Source organism: Coregonus lavaretus (assembly GCF_964263955.1).
Source record: "Coregonus lavaretus genome assembly, chromosome: 19".
Classification (NCBI taxonomy): Eukaryota; Metazoa; Chordata; class Actinopteri; order Salmoniformes; family Salmonidae; genus Coregonus; species Coregonus lavaretus.
Window position 1 is genome coordinate 38,510,917 of NC_140006.1, and position 13,399 is coordinate 38,524,315.

General features: G+C 41.4%; 1 protein-coding gene across 1 annotated transcript; it reads left to right on the plus strand.

Annotated features, from left to right (window-relative positions):
• Window positions 1-213: 213 nt before the first annotated feature.
• On the plus strand, window positions 214-6,072 carry cldn1 (claudin 1). The gene is made up of 4 exons (XM_084182934.1): window positions 214-591; window positions 1,616-1,780; window positions 2,119-2,203; window positions 2,428-6,072. Exons 1-4 carry the CDS (start codon window positions 369-371, stop codon window positions 2,588-2,590), a joined length of 636 nt encoding a protein of 211 aa, XP_084039060.1. The 5' UTR covers window positions 214-368; the 3' UTR covers window positions 2,591-6,072.
• Window positions 6,073-13,399: the final 7,327 nt, after the last annotated feature.

Sequence of the window (13,399 nt, forward strand, 5' to 3'; positions counted from 1 at the left end):
TTTCAAAGTTGCCGAAATGCCACGTGCGTCCACTTAAATCAGTGCATTCGTAACAACCTAACCATTACGAAACTTATATTCGATCAAATAAGCCTCTCGTAGCAAATTAGCAATTCAATGTTTTATTGACCAAATTCGACACTCTCTCATTGATAAAAAAAAATATATATGTATTTTCGTGGACAGATTTTGGGCGGAGTCAACCCTCTCGCTTCGTCTCTTCCTCTCTGGCTATACCTGAAGTTACTAGGACCCTTCTGGAATTTGGGATTTTATGTGGATTTGATCTGCATACTGAGTGGACCCAATTGATCTCTTCTATATTATTGAGGGTTTATCTTTCATTTATTCACCATTTATTTAGTGAAATGGCAAACGCGGGGATACAGCTCCTTGGATTCGTCTTGTCTTTTCTTGGCTTCATCGGGTTGATAGCATCCACGATCATGGCCGAGTGGAAACTGTCATCCTATGCTGGGGACAACATCATAACGGCGCAAGCCATGTACGAAGGGCTTTGGAAGTCCTGTGTATCGCAGAGCACTGGTCAAATCCAGTGTAAAGTGTACGATTCACTGCTCCAACTAACGGGTAATTTCTTACTTTAATTAATTTTTATGGATATGCTTTACAGTAACTATACAAACAATTATAAACGACTTGTTTCATGATTCAAAACTTAGTACCAGAAGGCTTATAAATTAATCCACATCTGTAAAGTGTTAATAAAATAAATGAATCTAATCCATTTACCTTTGAAAACATGCATGAGCCTACAATAGACTAAGTGAGGTTTAAGAACGTATCGCCCCCGTTCTACAGAAGATATCATGCATGTACAGACAAGTCTTGAGAATGCCAAGGCTAACCATCATGCCTGCTACTCATGGTAACAGAGGAAAACACCCGAGCTCCATCTACACTAGGTGTAAAACCCAACCCCATTGTGCGCCAGTGTCTGATACAATGGAACTCTGAAGTCAATATCAAGTCAAAATCCAATTTCTTAGCAAATGTTTGAAAAATGTTATATTGAAGCAATAATGTCCGAGGGTGTGTGGTACACTATATGGCCAATATACCACGGCTAAGGGCTGTTCTTATGCACGAGGCATCGTGGAGTGCCTGGATACAGTCCTTAGCTGTGGTATATTGGAAATATACCACAAACCACAGAGGTGCCTTATTGCTATTATAAACTGGTTACCAACTTAATTAGAGCAGTAAAAATAAATGTTTTGTCATACCCCTGGTATATGGTCTGATATACCACAGCTGTCAGCCAATCAGCATTCAGGGCTCGAACCACCCAGTTTATAATTTACATTCAGCATTTTCCTCATCAATTGAACCTGCATTTTTCACATTCAAGGTGATGAGACGGTTTAATACATCTGCATTCCTACCCAATTATCCCCTTTATATTATAAATGTATTAGCTCTGAATACATTGAGAATATTACATTCTTTAGGCAATCTGACGTTATTTAGGAGCTAGGCTATATGCAGGCCCTATGACATATGTAATAACATAGTGATGACATAATCATTAAAGATCAAATATGAAATTCTGTTATTGATTGATTGTGTCTTCTGTCCCTCCTCTTGACCCCAGGGCTGGTGCAGGGCACGCGAGGTCTCATGGTGGGTGCCATCCTGCTGGCTGGCATTGCCATCCTGATGGCCATGGTGGGCATGAAGTGTACCACCTGTCTGGCTGAGAACCAGGAGCAGAAGGGCAAAGTTGCCCTGACTGGAGGAATCCTCATCATTATCGCAGGTGGGGTTTATAGTCCACACAGTACCATGCAATAGATCTTTATTAAACTATTTGCATGAAAATGTTTCTTCTTTTTTTGTTTGTTGCTGAAACACTTCCCAACTTGACACACCAAAGAGTGTGTTATACAAAGCTGTTGACTAAAGCAAAACCACACTGGAAGTCAGGCTAACTAGTAGTTAGTACCTCACCCAAGTGTAAAAATAGTAGGGGGTATTTACTTTTGTTTCCCCTGCCTACCCTATAATTTCATACTGCAAATAATTTTTCAACCAGATTCTTTCTACATCAATATCTATTGATGATTTTTCCTATGATGTTGTCCTCCTGTCGCTTAGGTCTGTGTGCTCTGGTGGGGACTTCCTGGTACGGGAACAGAATAGCAAAGGAATTCTACGACCCCTTCACCCCTACAAATTCCAGGTGTGCTGTCATCATCATTTTGACAGGGGACTAAGAAGGCTTTGTTTGTCTTCGGGGAGAATCCTAACCTAGCTGGGTTTTGCGTAAAATATACAATATATTACGATTGTGTGAATATTATAGTTACGCAATATTTCAAGTTTGCAGTTGTGCCTCTATACATAACTTACCATCATCTATGTTTAGTTCTTGATTGATATTGTTATTGAAATGTCTATCTGCAGGTATGAGTTTGGCAAGGCCCTGTTCGTAGGATGGGGCTCTGCCTGCCTCACCATCATAGGTGGAGCCTTCCTCTGTTGCAACTGCACCAGTAAAGGTTCAGGGAAGTCGTCCCGCTACCCCACGAACCACTCCGCTGCCCCGCCTGGCAGAGACTACGTCTAGAGCCTGGGGAGATCCAGGAGACCAGGGTCATGTTCATTAGGGCAGATGTTTCAAAATGTTGTGCAACGGAAAACGAAAACGAGCCTTTACTTACTGGTCAGGTAGTGCCTCCCCGTTTCACTCCATTTCAGTCCGTTTTCCTCTGTTTTGTGCTGAACATGACCCACCTCCATCCATCCACTCTCTGTTCAGGGTACAGCACTGCCTAGGGTCAAAGCTGGGGTAATTGTTGTTGATTTGATGGTTGGTTTGGTTTGATGCATGATTTCTGGCATTTTCATTTCTGGTTGTTTTACCATAAGACACTTACGTGATGCATGCATATAGTCCTATATTACTATTTTCACACTATCGATTCAGCCCAAACTGTACTGTGCTGGCTCTGATATTTTCTTTTCACACCGTTCACGATTCCAGCAACTATGGTGGATGCGTAACGAGGACAGCGCTGTTCAGCTCTGCCCCGCTTAGCTCGGCTCAGTAGTGTGAAAATGGTATTCGTGTGTAGTTTGAGATGTACAGTACATTCAGAAAGTATTCAGACCCCTTGACCTTTTCCACATTTTGTTACGTTACAGCCTTATTCTAAAATGGATTAAATTGTTTTTTCCCCCTCATCAATCTACACACAATACCCCATAATGACAAAGCAAAAACAGGTTTTTAGACATTTCTGCAAAAAAATACAAATACTAAAGTGGAAATATCACATTTACAAGTATTCAGATCCTTTACTCAGTACTTTGTTGAAGCACCTTTGGCAGGAATTACAGCCTTGAGTCTTCTTGGGTATGACGCTACAAGCTTGGCACACCTGTATTTGGGGAGTTTGTCCCATTCTTCTCTGCAGATCCTCTCAAGCTCTGTCAGGTTAGATGGGGAGCGTCGCTGCACAGCTATTTTCAGGTCTCTCCAGAAAGGTTTGATCGGGTTCAAGTCCGGGCTCTGGCTGGGCCACTCAAGGACATTCATTGGAAGGTGAACCTTCGCCCCAGTCTGAGGTCCTGAGCGCTCTGGAACAGGTTTTCATCAAGGATCTCTCTGTACTTTGCTCCGATAATCTTTCCCTCAATCCTGACTAGTCTCCCAGTCCCTCCTGCTGACAAACATCCCCACAGCATGATGCTGCCACCACCATGCTTCACCATAGCGATGGTGCCAGGTTTCCTCCAGACGTGACGCTTGGCATTCAGGCATCTTGGTTTCATCAGACCAGAGAATCTTGTTTCTCATGGTCTGAGTCCTTTAGGTGCCTTTTGGCAAACACCAAGCGGGCTGTCATGTGCTTTTTACTGAGGAGTGGCTTCCGTCAGGCCACTCTACCACAAAGGCCTGATTGGTGGAGTGCTGCAGAGATGGTTGTCCTTCTGGACGGTTCTCCCATCTCCACAGAGGAACTCAGGAGCTCTGTCAGAGTGACCATGGGGTTCTTGGTCACCTCCCTGACCAAGGCCCTTCTCCCCTGATTGCTCAGTTTTGCTGGCCGGCCAGCTCTAGGAAGAGGCTTGGTGGTTCCAAACTTCTTCCATTTAAGAATGATGGAGGCCACTGTGTTCTTGGGGACCTTCAATGCTGCATACATTTTTTGGTACCCTTCACCAGATCTGTGCCTCAACACAATCCTCTCTCGCAGCTCTACGGACAATTCCTTCGACCTCATGGCTTGGTTTTTGCTCTGAAATGCACTGTCAACTGTGGGACCTTATATAGACAGGAGCCTTTCCAAATCATGTCCAATCAATTGAATTTACCACAGGTGGACTCCAATCAAGTTGTAGAAACATCTCAAGGATGATCAATGGAAACAGGATGCACCTGAGCTCAATTTCGCGTCTCATAGCAAAGGGTCTGAATACTTATGTAAATAAGATATTTAGTTTTTTGCAAAAATTTCTAAAAACCTGTTTTCACTTTGTCATTATGGGGTATTGTGTGTAGATTGATGTGAGAGAAAAAATAATTTTATCCATTTTAGAATAAGGCTGTAACGTAACAAAATGTTGTGAGCAGTATATTCGCAAAAATGCACTTAAATATAGTGGCGTAAAGTAGTTAAGTAAAAAATACTTAGAAGTACTACTTATATACTATTTATATTTTTGACAACTTTTACTTCACTACATTCCTAAAGAAAATAATGTACTTTTTACCCAAAAGTACTCGCTACCTTTTTAATGCCTAGCAGGACAGGAAAATGGTCAAATTCACGCACTTATCAAGAGAACATCCCTGGTCATTCCTACTGCCTCTGTTCGGGCGGACTCACTAAACACAAATGCTGAGTGTTGGAGTGTGCCTCTGGCTATCCCAAAAAATTAAATAAAAAATAATACAATTGTGCCGTTTGGTTTGCTTAATATAAGCAATTTGAAGTGATTTATACTTTTGCTTTTGATAAATAAGTATAATTAAAACCACATATCCCGTGTAGCTCAGTTGGTAGAGCATGGCGTTTGCAACACCAGGATTGTGGGTTCGTTTCCCACGGGGACCAGTATGAAAAAAAAAAATTATGCACTCACTAACTGTAAGTTGCTCTGGATAAGAGCGTCTGCTAAAATGTAAATACTTTTAGACTTTTACTCAAGTAGTATTTTACTGGGTGACTTACTTGAGTCATTTTCTATTAAGGTATATTTACTTTTACTCAAGTATGACAATTGGGTACTTTTCCACCACTGCTGAAATATAAATGTGATTTATTTTACTGTGCAAGAGTGGGTTAGAATATTACCAAAAATAAACAGAATTGGGTGGTTACTATACTTTTATACTATCTTTTTATGTAAGAGTTTACCTAAATAGTTTTGTTTACATTGTATTTTCTGAGTTGCATCAAATGAGGTCCCATTTTTTTAACCAGCTTTTGATAAGTTCTGTGTGATAATAGACAAATAAACTTGCTGTTGTTTTAAAGGTAAGTGTTTATAATAGTTTTGATATGGGATGTTTTTTTGCCTGTGTTATCACAGTATAGCTTTTTCATTCATTTAGAGGTCAGGTAAATGCATATTTAGATAGTGCGTAACACAGTAACTAAGTTAGATGTATAGTTCTCCTCTCCTGCCTCTAGTTAGCTCCTGTGTTTTATTTTGAAAAGGGACTTGTCTCGACTTGACTTGTGCTGATATACCTCGGGCCTGCAGTAACACGCCTTTGAGGGTCTTAAAACATTTGAGAGGAATTTCTAGAAAATAATTTATATTTAAAAATCAACATTGAATTTTCAATAGATATGAACATGTATATCCCACTCGCAATGATGTGTTATTATTGATAATATTCATGTTTATTTAACTGTATCCAAACTTAAGACTAAAACTAGTGAAATAAAGAATAAACATTCTCATCCTTGATGTTCCGACATGCATACTGTAGGCAAAACCTTTACTCTTCTCCAAGGATATCATACGTAACTTTCTTCTAGATACTATCTTTAGAATGGGTTTCAATACAGTCATTGGTTTCAATAAACAATCCTTAACGGTAAAATGTGTAGCCCCAGGGTTATGATTTCACGGCACTGTGGAGTGACTAAACCAAAAGGCATTCTTCATATCTCCAACAACCTGCCTTTACATGCTCCTGGAACCTTCTCTCTGCTGGGAGTGGGAGTTGTCCTCTGAATTTAGCCGCAGCCATCCAATGTCACCCTTATTCACCGTATCCACCCATGTTAGAGTTAAATCCACTGACACAACTTTCCTTATGTTAGAGCAGGTAATTATAGTGAAATGACTAAAGTGATATAAAAAGAGATTGTTGTGAGTTTTCTATTGAAATAATGCTGTGTAAGTTCTTAGCACTATCGATAGGCTAGTGTTTAAACCCTGAGTTGAGTTTTCCAGTTGCAGCTGTCATAATTGTGCCTCTTTACCTGTCCAGTACAACAGTATAAGAGCTATAAAGCAAGCGCACATGAACTGAATCATCCTCCTTGCCAATTTTGGATCTGGATCTGAAGGGGGTCACAAGAACAGATCAGATTGGCTATAGACCAATCCAGAAACAACGCCTAGCTCCAGGGCCCTAGCTCCTATGTACTTCTTAGAGATCTGGTATAAGCAATTAGTTAGCTTTAACTTCATAGGTGGAATGCTAGCCATATTTCTCAAACCCATCTATTCCTTTCAAATCTACTAAGGTGGTTGGGGGCTGCGGCTAGAGGGGTGGTTTATGAACCACACAAAGGTTTTCTCTTTTGCACTGATTCCTTAGTAGACAGCACCACTCTCTGACGCCACCTAGAATTTATGTTTAGTATTGTACTGGATGTTCATTGTTCATCAGGAAGACTATAATGGACATGTGGGTTTGAAAAATAGGCTTTTAAAGCCCAAAGGTGATAGACATCCTTGGGAGATCAAAGAAGTTATACTGTAAAGGCCAGTAAGTCTGAGGGCATCATTTCAGGGTTTATTTCCACAAAATATCATGACACCCATGTATCAACCTCTCTCTCTCTTTCTCTCTTTCTCTCTCTCTCTCTCTCTCTCTCTCTCTCTCTCTCTCTCTCTCTCTCTCTCTCTCTCTCTCTCTCTCTCTCTCTCTCTCTCTCTCTCTCTCTCTCTCTCTCTCTCTCTCTCTCTCTCTCTCTCTCTCTCTCTCTCTCTCTCTCTCTCTCTCTCTCTCTCTCTCCAAATAAGCATTAATAAATAATTTATAAGCGTTTATAATAATACATAATAATTTATGAAACATTCACAAACATATGTAAATATTTGTAAGCATACATTTCATAATGGCTTATTCATGCAAACTATTATAAAGTGTCAAGAATTGATAAATTAGAAAACTCCCATACTTTCACAACGGCAACGCAATCGCCAAAGAAAACGCCATACCTGGCCATTACTGCAGCCACAGAGATACTGTATGGACAACCAGGAATTGCCTTGCAAGTAAGATACCACTAGAGGACAGCAGAGGTCCAAGTTAGGTGATTGGATCACACGCCCCTCCTGTGGAGATAAGAGATACCAAAGATCATTTGTGTTGAGTATTTATCGTCTTGGCCGTTTAAACAAGTGATCCCAGAAGGCTAAGCAGCAACGTCAAACTGGGGAGATAAAGAAGATGGACGAAGTGTGCTAATTGACGACTATCTCCGAGGTACAGTGAGGGAAAAAAGTATTTGATCCCCTGCTGATTTTGTACGTTTGCCCACTGACAAAGACATGATCAGTCTATAATTTTAATGGTAGGTTTATTTGAACAGTGAGAGACAGAATAACACACACAACATCCAGAAAAGTGCATGTACAAATTTTTATGAATTGATTTGCATTTTAATGAGGGAAATGAGTATTTGACCCCCTCTCAGTCAGAAAGATTTCTGGCTCCCAGTTGTCTTTTATACAGGTAACGAGCTGAGATTAGGAGCACACTCTTAAAGGTAGTGCTCCTAATCTCAGCTTGTTACCTGTATAAAAGACACCTATCCACAGAAGCAATCAATCAATCAGATTCCAAACTCTCCACCATGGCCAAGACCAAAAAGCTCTCCAAGGATGTCAGGGACAAGATTGTAGACCTACACAAGGCTGGAATGGGCTACAAGACCATCGCCAAGCAGCTTGGTGAGAAGGTGACAACAGTTGGTGCGATTATTTGCAAATGGAAGAAACACAAAATAACTGTCAATCTCCCTTGGCCTAGGGCTCCATGCAAGATCTCACCTCGTGGAATTGCAATGATCATGAGAACGGTGAGGAATCAGCCCAGAACTACGCGGGAGGATCTTGTCAATGATCTCAAGGCAGCTGGGACCATAGTCACCAAGAAAACAATTGGTAACACACTACGCCGTGAAGGACTGAAATCCTGCAGCGCCCGCATGGTCCCCCTGCTCAAGAAAGCACATATACAGGCCCGTCTGAAGTTTGCCAATGAACATCTGAATGATTCAGAGGAGAACTGGGTGAAAGTGTTGTGGTCAGATGAGACCAAAATCGAGCTCTTTGCCATCAACTCAACTCGCCGTGTTTGGAGGAGGAGGAATACTGCCTATGACCCCAAGAACACCATCCCCACCGTCAAACATGGAGGTGGAAACATTATGCTTTGGGGGTGTTTTTCTGCTAAGGGGACAGGACAACTTCACCGCATCAAAGGGACGATGGACGGGGCCATGTACCGTCAAATCTTGGGTGAGAACCTCCTTCCCTCAGCCAGGGCATTGAAAATGGGTCGTGGATGGGTATTCCAGCATGACAATGACCCAAAACACACGGCCAAGGCAACAAAGGAGTGGCTCAAGAAGAAGCACATTAAGGTCCTGGAGTGGCCTAGCCAGTCTCGAGACCTTAGTACCGTAGAAAATCTGTGGAGGGAGCTGAAGGTTCGAGTTGCCAAACGTCACCTTCAAAACCTTAATGACTTGGAGAAGATCTGCAAAGAGGAGTGGGACAAAATCCCTCCTGAGATGTGTGCAAACCTGGTGGCTAACTACAAGAAATGTCTGACCTCTGTGATTGCCAACAAGGGTTTTGCCACCAAGTACTAAGTCATGTTTTGCAGAGGGGTCAAATACTTATTTCCCTCATTAAAATGCAAATCAATTTATAACATTTTTGACATGCATTTTTCTGGATTTTTGTTGTTGTTATTCTGTCTCTCACTGTTCAAATAAACCTACCATTAAAATTACAGACTGATCATGTCTTTGTCAGTGGGCAAACGTACAAAATCAGCAGGGGATCAAATACTTTTTTCCCTCACTGTAAATGATCAGAGGTCACACAGAGTATAGTAACAGTAATTCATTCACATTAGTAGTTTATTTTCGTACATTGGGGTCAATTTCATTTCAAGATAAGACTGTAATTGTTTAATGACTCTTATTGATAGTAGCCTATTGTTGGAAACAGGCATTTAGACGGATGAAATGCATTCACACAGCAGCACTTAACACAAAGCACGCTAGGCTAGCCCACTTTAGCATAAGTGTATCGGAACCTGGATTACATCCAGCTCCTATTAATGCAATCACTCTACAGGTTGAGAGCTGTGCTACTGTGTTTTTCGTGAATGCAGACATTACAACTGCATGGTGCAGTGTGTCTGGTACGTGTCAAACCTAAATGTCAAATGGAAATCCATTGCATTATCAACATCCCGGTTGCCATGCCATTTTATAGATGCACTTGAAATAGTACAGATGTAGGATCTTAATTCGATTTTGTTGCTGAGAATTTTCCTGTACAGCAGGAAAGGGAGGTTTAAAAGGAGGTGTAAAAGTGCTTCTAAAGTTTGTAATTTACACTTTAAAATGTCACACTTGATTTGCCCTAACGAAAAAATGTATCAACTGCTACAGAAAATGATGTGTGAGGCACACAGTAGATTTATATCTAAATTCGACAAAGTTTCTGACAAAGAGTTAGTCCTTTCTCCTTGCTTTTGAATGAAGCTATACTTGTTCACTGTAATCATATAGACTTTGAACAAGTATAACTTCATTCAAAAGCAAGGAGAAAGGACAACTCTGTCAGAAACTTTGTCGAATTTAGATATACATCTAATGGGTGCCTCACACATCAAGTGTTTTTCTTATCAAACACACACACAGCTCTGATGTGACCAAGCTTTGGAACTTCTCAATATTTTCCTCCTATTACCCTCAAGCACGGACAACCATATACATATAATGTTTACCAGTAAAATTGCCAGGGTTAGAGGTTCCAAGCCTGTTCTATTCATTCTATTTCTATGTGGACAACTGTGTCACTTGGGGCCATGAGATGAGAAATAGATTCCTCTGAATTACATCCAGACCATAGAACCCTACTGCCCACCCTTCTCTTTGCCAAAAAACAATCAATGCTTCTCAGTCTGTGTAAGATACCATCATTTAGCTAAAAGAGGTCATTCAAGTTTAGGAAACAGTTTGTTCAATGTGAGTAGCCTAAGAGGCCATTGGTGCATTCGCAGACAGCACTGTTTATCGACTGTTTAAACAACTTCTGTGGACAAAGGCAAAATAAGGAACGCTGCTTTTCTTGAAGTAAAATATGTTTTTTTACGTTTTCAATAAGGTTCTTGTGAATTCAAGGGACTTAGTCAATAATGAGATAGAATGGCTAAGGATTGTACTGTATCATCATGACTTCAGTAAGACATTCATTCTAGTTAAAAAGACCAAGATACTATTTTTAGAATAGGGAGTGCCTGCCCTATACTATGGTATTTGGTTTTTTGACTGTAAGGCTATAGGCCATGGACACTCCAAATCCATTGCACAAGCCATATGTAAATTAACCCATATTCCGTCTGATCCTCGCCTGTTGCCATACACCTGCCACTGAGCTTCCACCTGAAACTGAACCGCCAACGAGTTTAGCATTTCCAAAGCTCTCTCCAGCATCAGACTCCCTGAAGAGGAATCTGTGGTGGCGCTCCTTCCGGATTAACACTTTAAAGTCTGATAATCCCCCGGGGCTCAGTAGAGATCTGAGAGCCGAGCTTCAGGGACTGTTCGTATTCCTCAACGCTCACCTAACGTGACCTCTAATGAAGACTTCACAGGGGACTGGAAAACAGGAGAGAGTTGGCATTTAGGCCAAAGATCATATGGGACCACTAAGGGTTAACCGGTTCACCAGTACACCAGAGGGAGTTGGCATTAAGTCCAAAGTCCATGGGTTAAACCAGGCAGGAACACCTGCCAGGAATCTCTCTTTGAGAATAAGTGATTTTAGTTCACATTAGTGTACTAGTTGATTAGTGTTAGAGTCAACAAATATCTGTGTCGGTCTAATCTTCACTTTTTTGCTCCGGCCTCCAATTGTCATCACTGACCAAGGATTGTAAATCAAGTCACTGACCCATAACAATAACACTGGTATGGCACAGAAGCTAAGAGGAGAGAGCTGGCCACTGGAAGGCCTGATCAGAATGGTAATAATTACCAGTATCTCTGCTTTGTTGAGTCCACATGGTTTTGACTAATTGACTAATTAAATAACTGACTAATTGACCTTTGGGTGATGATACAGTATGTCACCAGCACACAAACAGCTAACAGCAGCATTTTCATTATCGAAAAGTTATTTACGCAAATTAAATTGTATGAGACATCACCGATAATGGTCCATTGCAGTTTGTAATAGTTATAGTAATGGAAACTCACTGCAAAGCCAGTGATCTGACCTTGCAAGTAGATAGTGGGGTTAGGACCCATAGGATCCAACAAAAGGAGAACTAGGCTTAAAGAATCAGTGATGCAGGAAACAGATAACCTATGCATGAGCAAAGATGAGATGTGTGCTTTCAGAGGTCAACTCACATAGGTCAAAACATGAAGATAAGATCATGGCAATTTGGCAAGTCACACCTAACCTCTCTGGCTTCAGATCATCTTCAAGTGTTGCTTTTAACAGTACATGTATTTTTTATTTTAAGCTGAATATGAGTCAACATGGAGAGTTATTTGCAGTCGAAATCATCTTTGTTAAGATAAACTAATGAGATCATGCTCGGTTGATGTTGATTGCAATTGACTCGGCGTCGCTCAGCAAGTCTGAGTAGTGGGGGGTGGGGAAGGAGGGCAGACAATCTGAACAGCAGCATCTCCAGCAAACAGCATGTCCATAAAGCTCTCATCTCATTCTCAACAGCGTCATGAACTCTCCTGACCTGAACAAGCTGCGGGATCACGATGTACACCGGGAGAGGATGGAGGTTACCATGGCAACATGGGTGTCATGCATTATGCCGTGAACTGTGATTATTTACCTCAGCCGGGAAGTTAATGTCTTCATCCGCTCGGCAAGGTGTGTGTGTGTGTGTGTGTGTGTGTGTGTGTGTGTGTGTGTGTGTGTGTGTGTGTGTGTGCGTGCGTGCATGTATGCATCCATGTGTTTGTGTGTGTTTGCAATACTGTGTGTGCGTGTATGTGTGTCTCTCTCCCTCTTTCATCTGCTTCATACCATTTTGTCACAGTATACTAAAATACAATAATGTGATTGTTTAACAAGGTGGTCCTTGTTGACATGGAACACTGATGTCACCTAAAAGCAGCTTCCTGCCCTGCTGTGATTGTCACGACTTCCACCGAGGCTGCCTCCCCTCCTTGTTCGGGCAGGCTTCGGCGTTCGTCGTCACCGGCTTACTAACCACTGCCACTCCCATTATCATCACTCCACTTGTCTTGTCTAGTTAATCACACACACCTGGTTCTCATCCCCTCATTAGGCTGTGTATAAGTGTTCCCTCTGCTCCCTTGTCTGTGGGTGATTGTTCCATGTGAGAGTAGCTCGGTTGAGCTACTCTCTTATTGTATTGCCGGGGTAGATTTATTTTCCCCTATGCTTGTATATCGTTTGGAGTATTTCCATACCGTGATTGTTAGGGTAGAGAGTTTCCCCTGTGCCTATGTTTGTATGTCGCTATCCAGTGCAACTGTGACGGAAAGGATTAAACTCTGTATTCGGTGATTTACCCTCCTGCACCTGACTCCTTCTATCACAGTGATCTAATTGGTCACATCATCCCTGCCAGCATGTGGCTCATATCATGGGACACAGAAAACCAAAGACGTGGATGATCTTTTATCAATAGATTATTTTCATATCTATCTAGTTATTTCGTTCGAGTCAGAACCTTCAAAGGACATCATCAATCTGAGAATGAAGTAATGTTGTGTCTCTATACCTCTACTTAAATGTACTGTTCAGCAAGAAACTTTTAGATCTCATAGGCCTACATGAGTATTTCTGGAAGTGTTTCTGGAGCAGAAACAATCCACATACTATATCCATCAATGTTGATTATCCATGCCAGAAATGCAAAAGGAAAATCTTTAGTGAT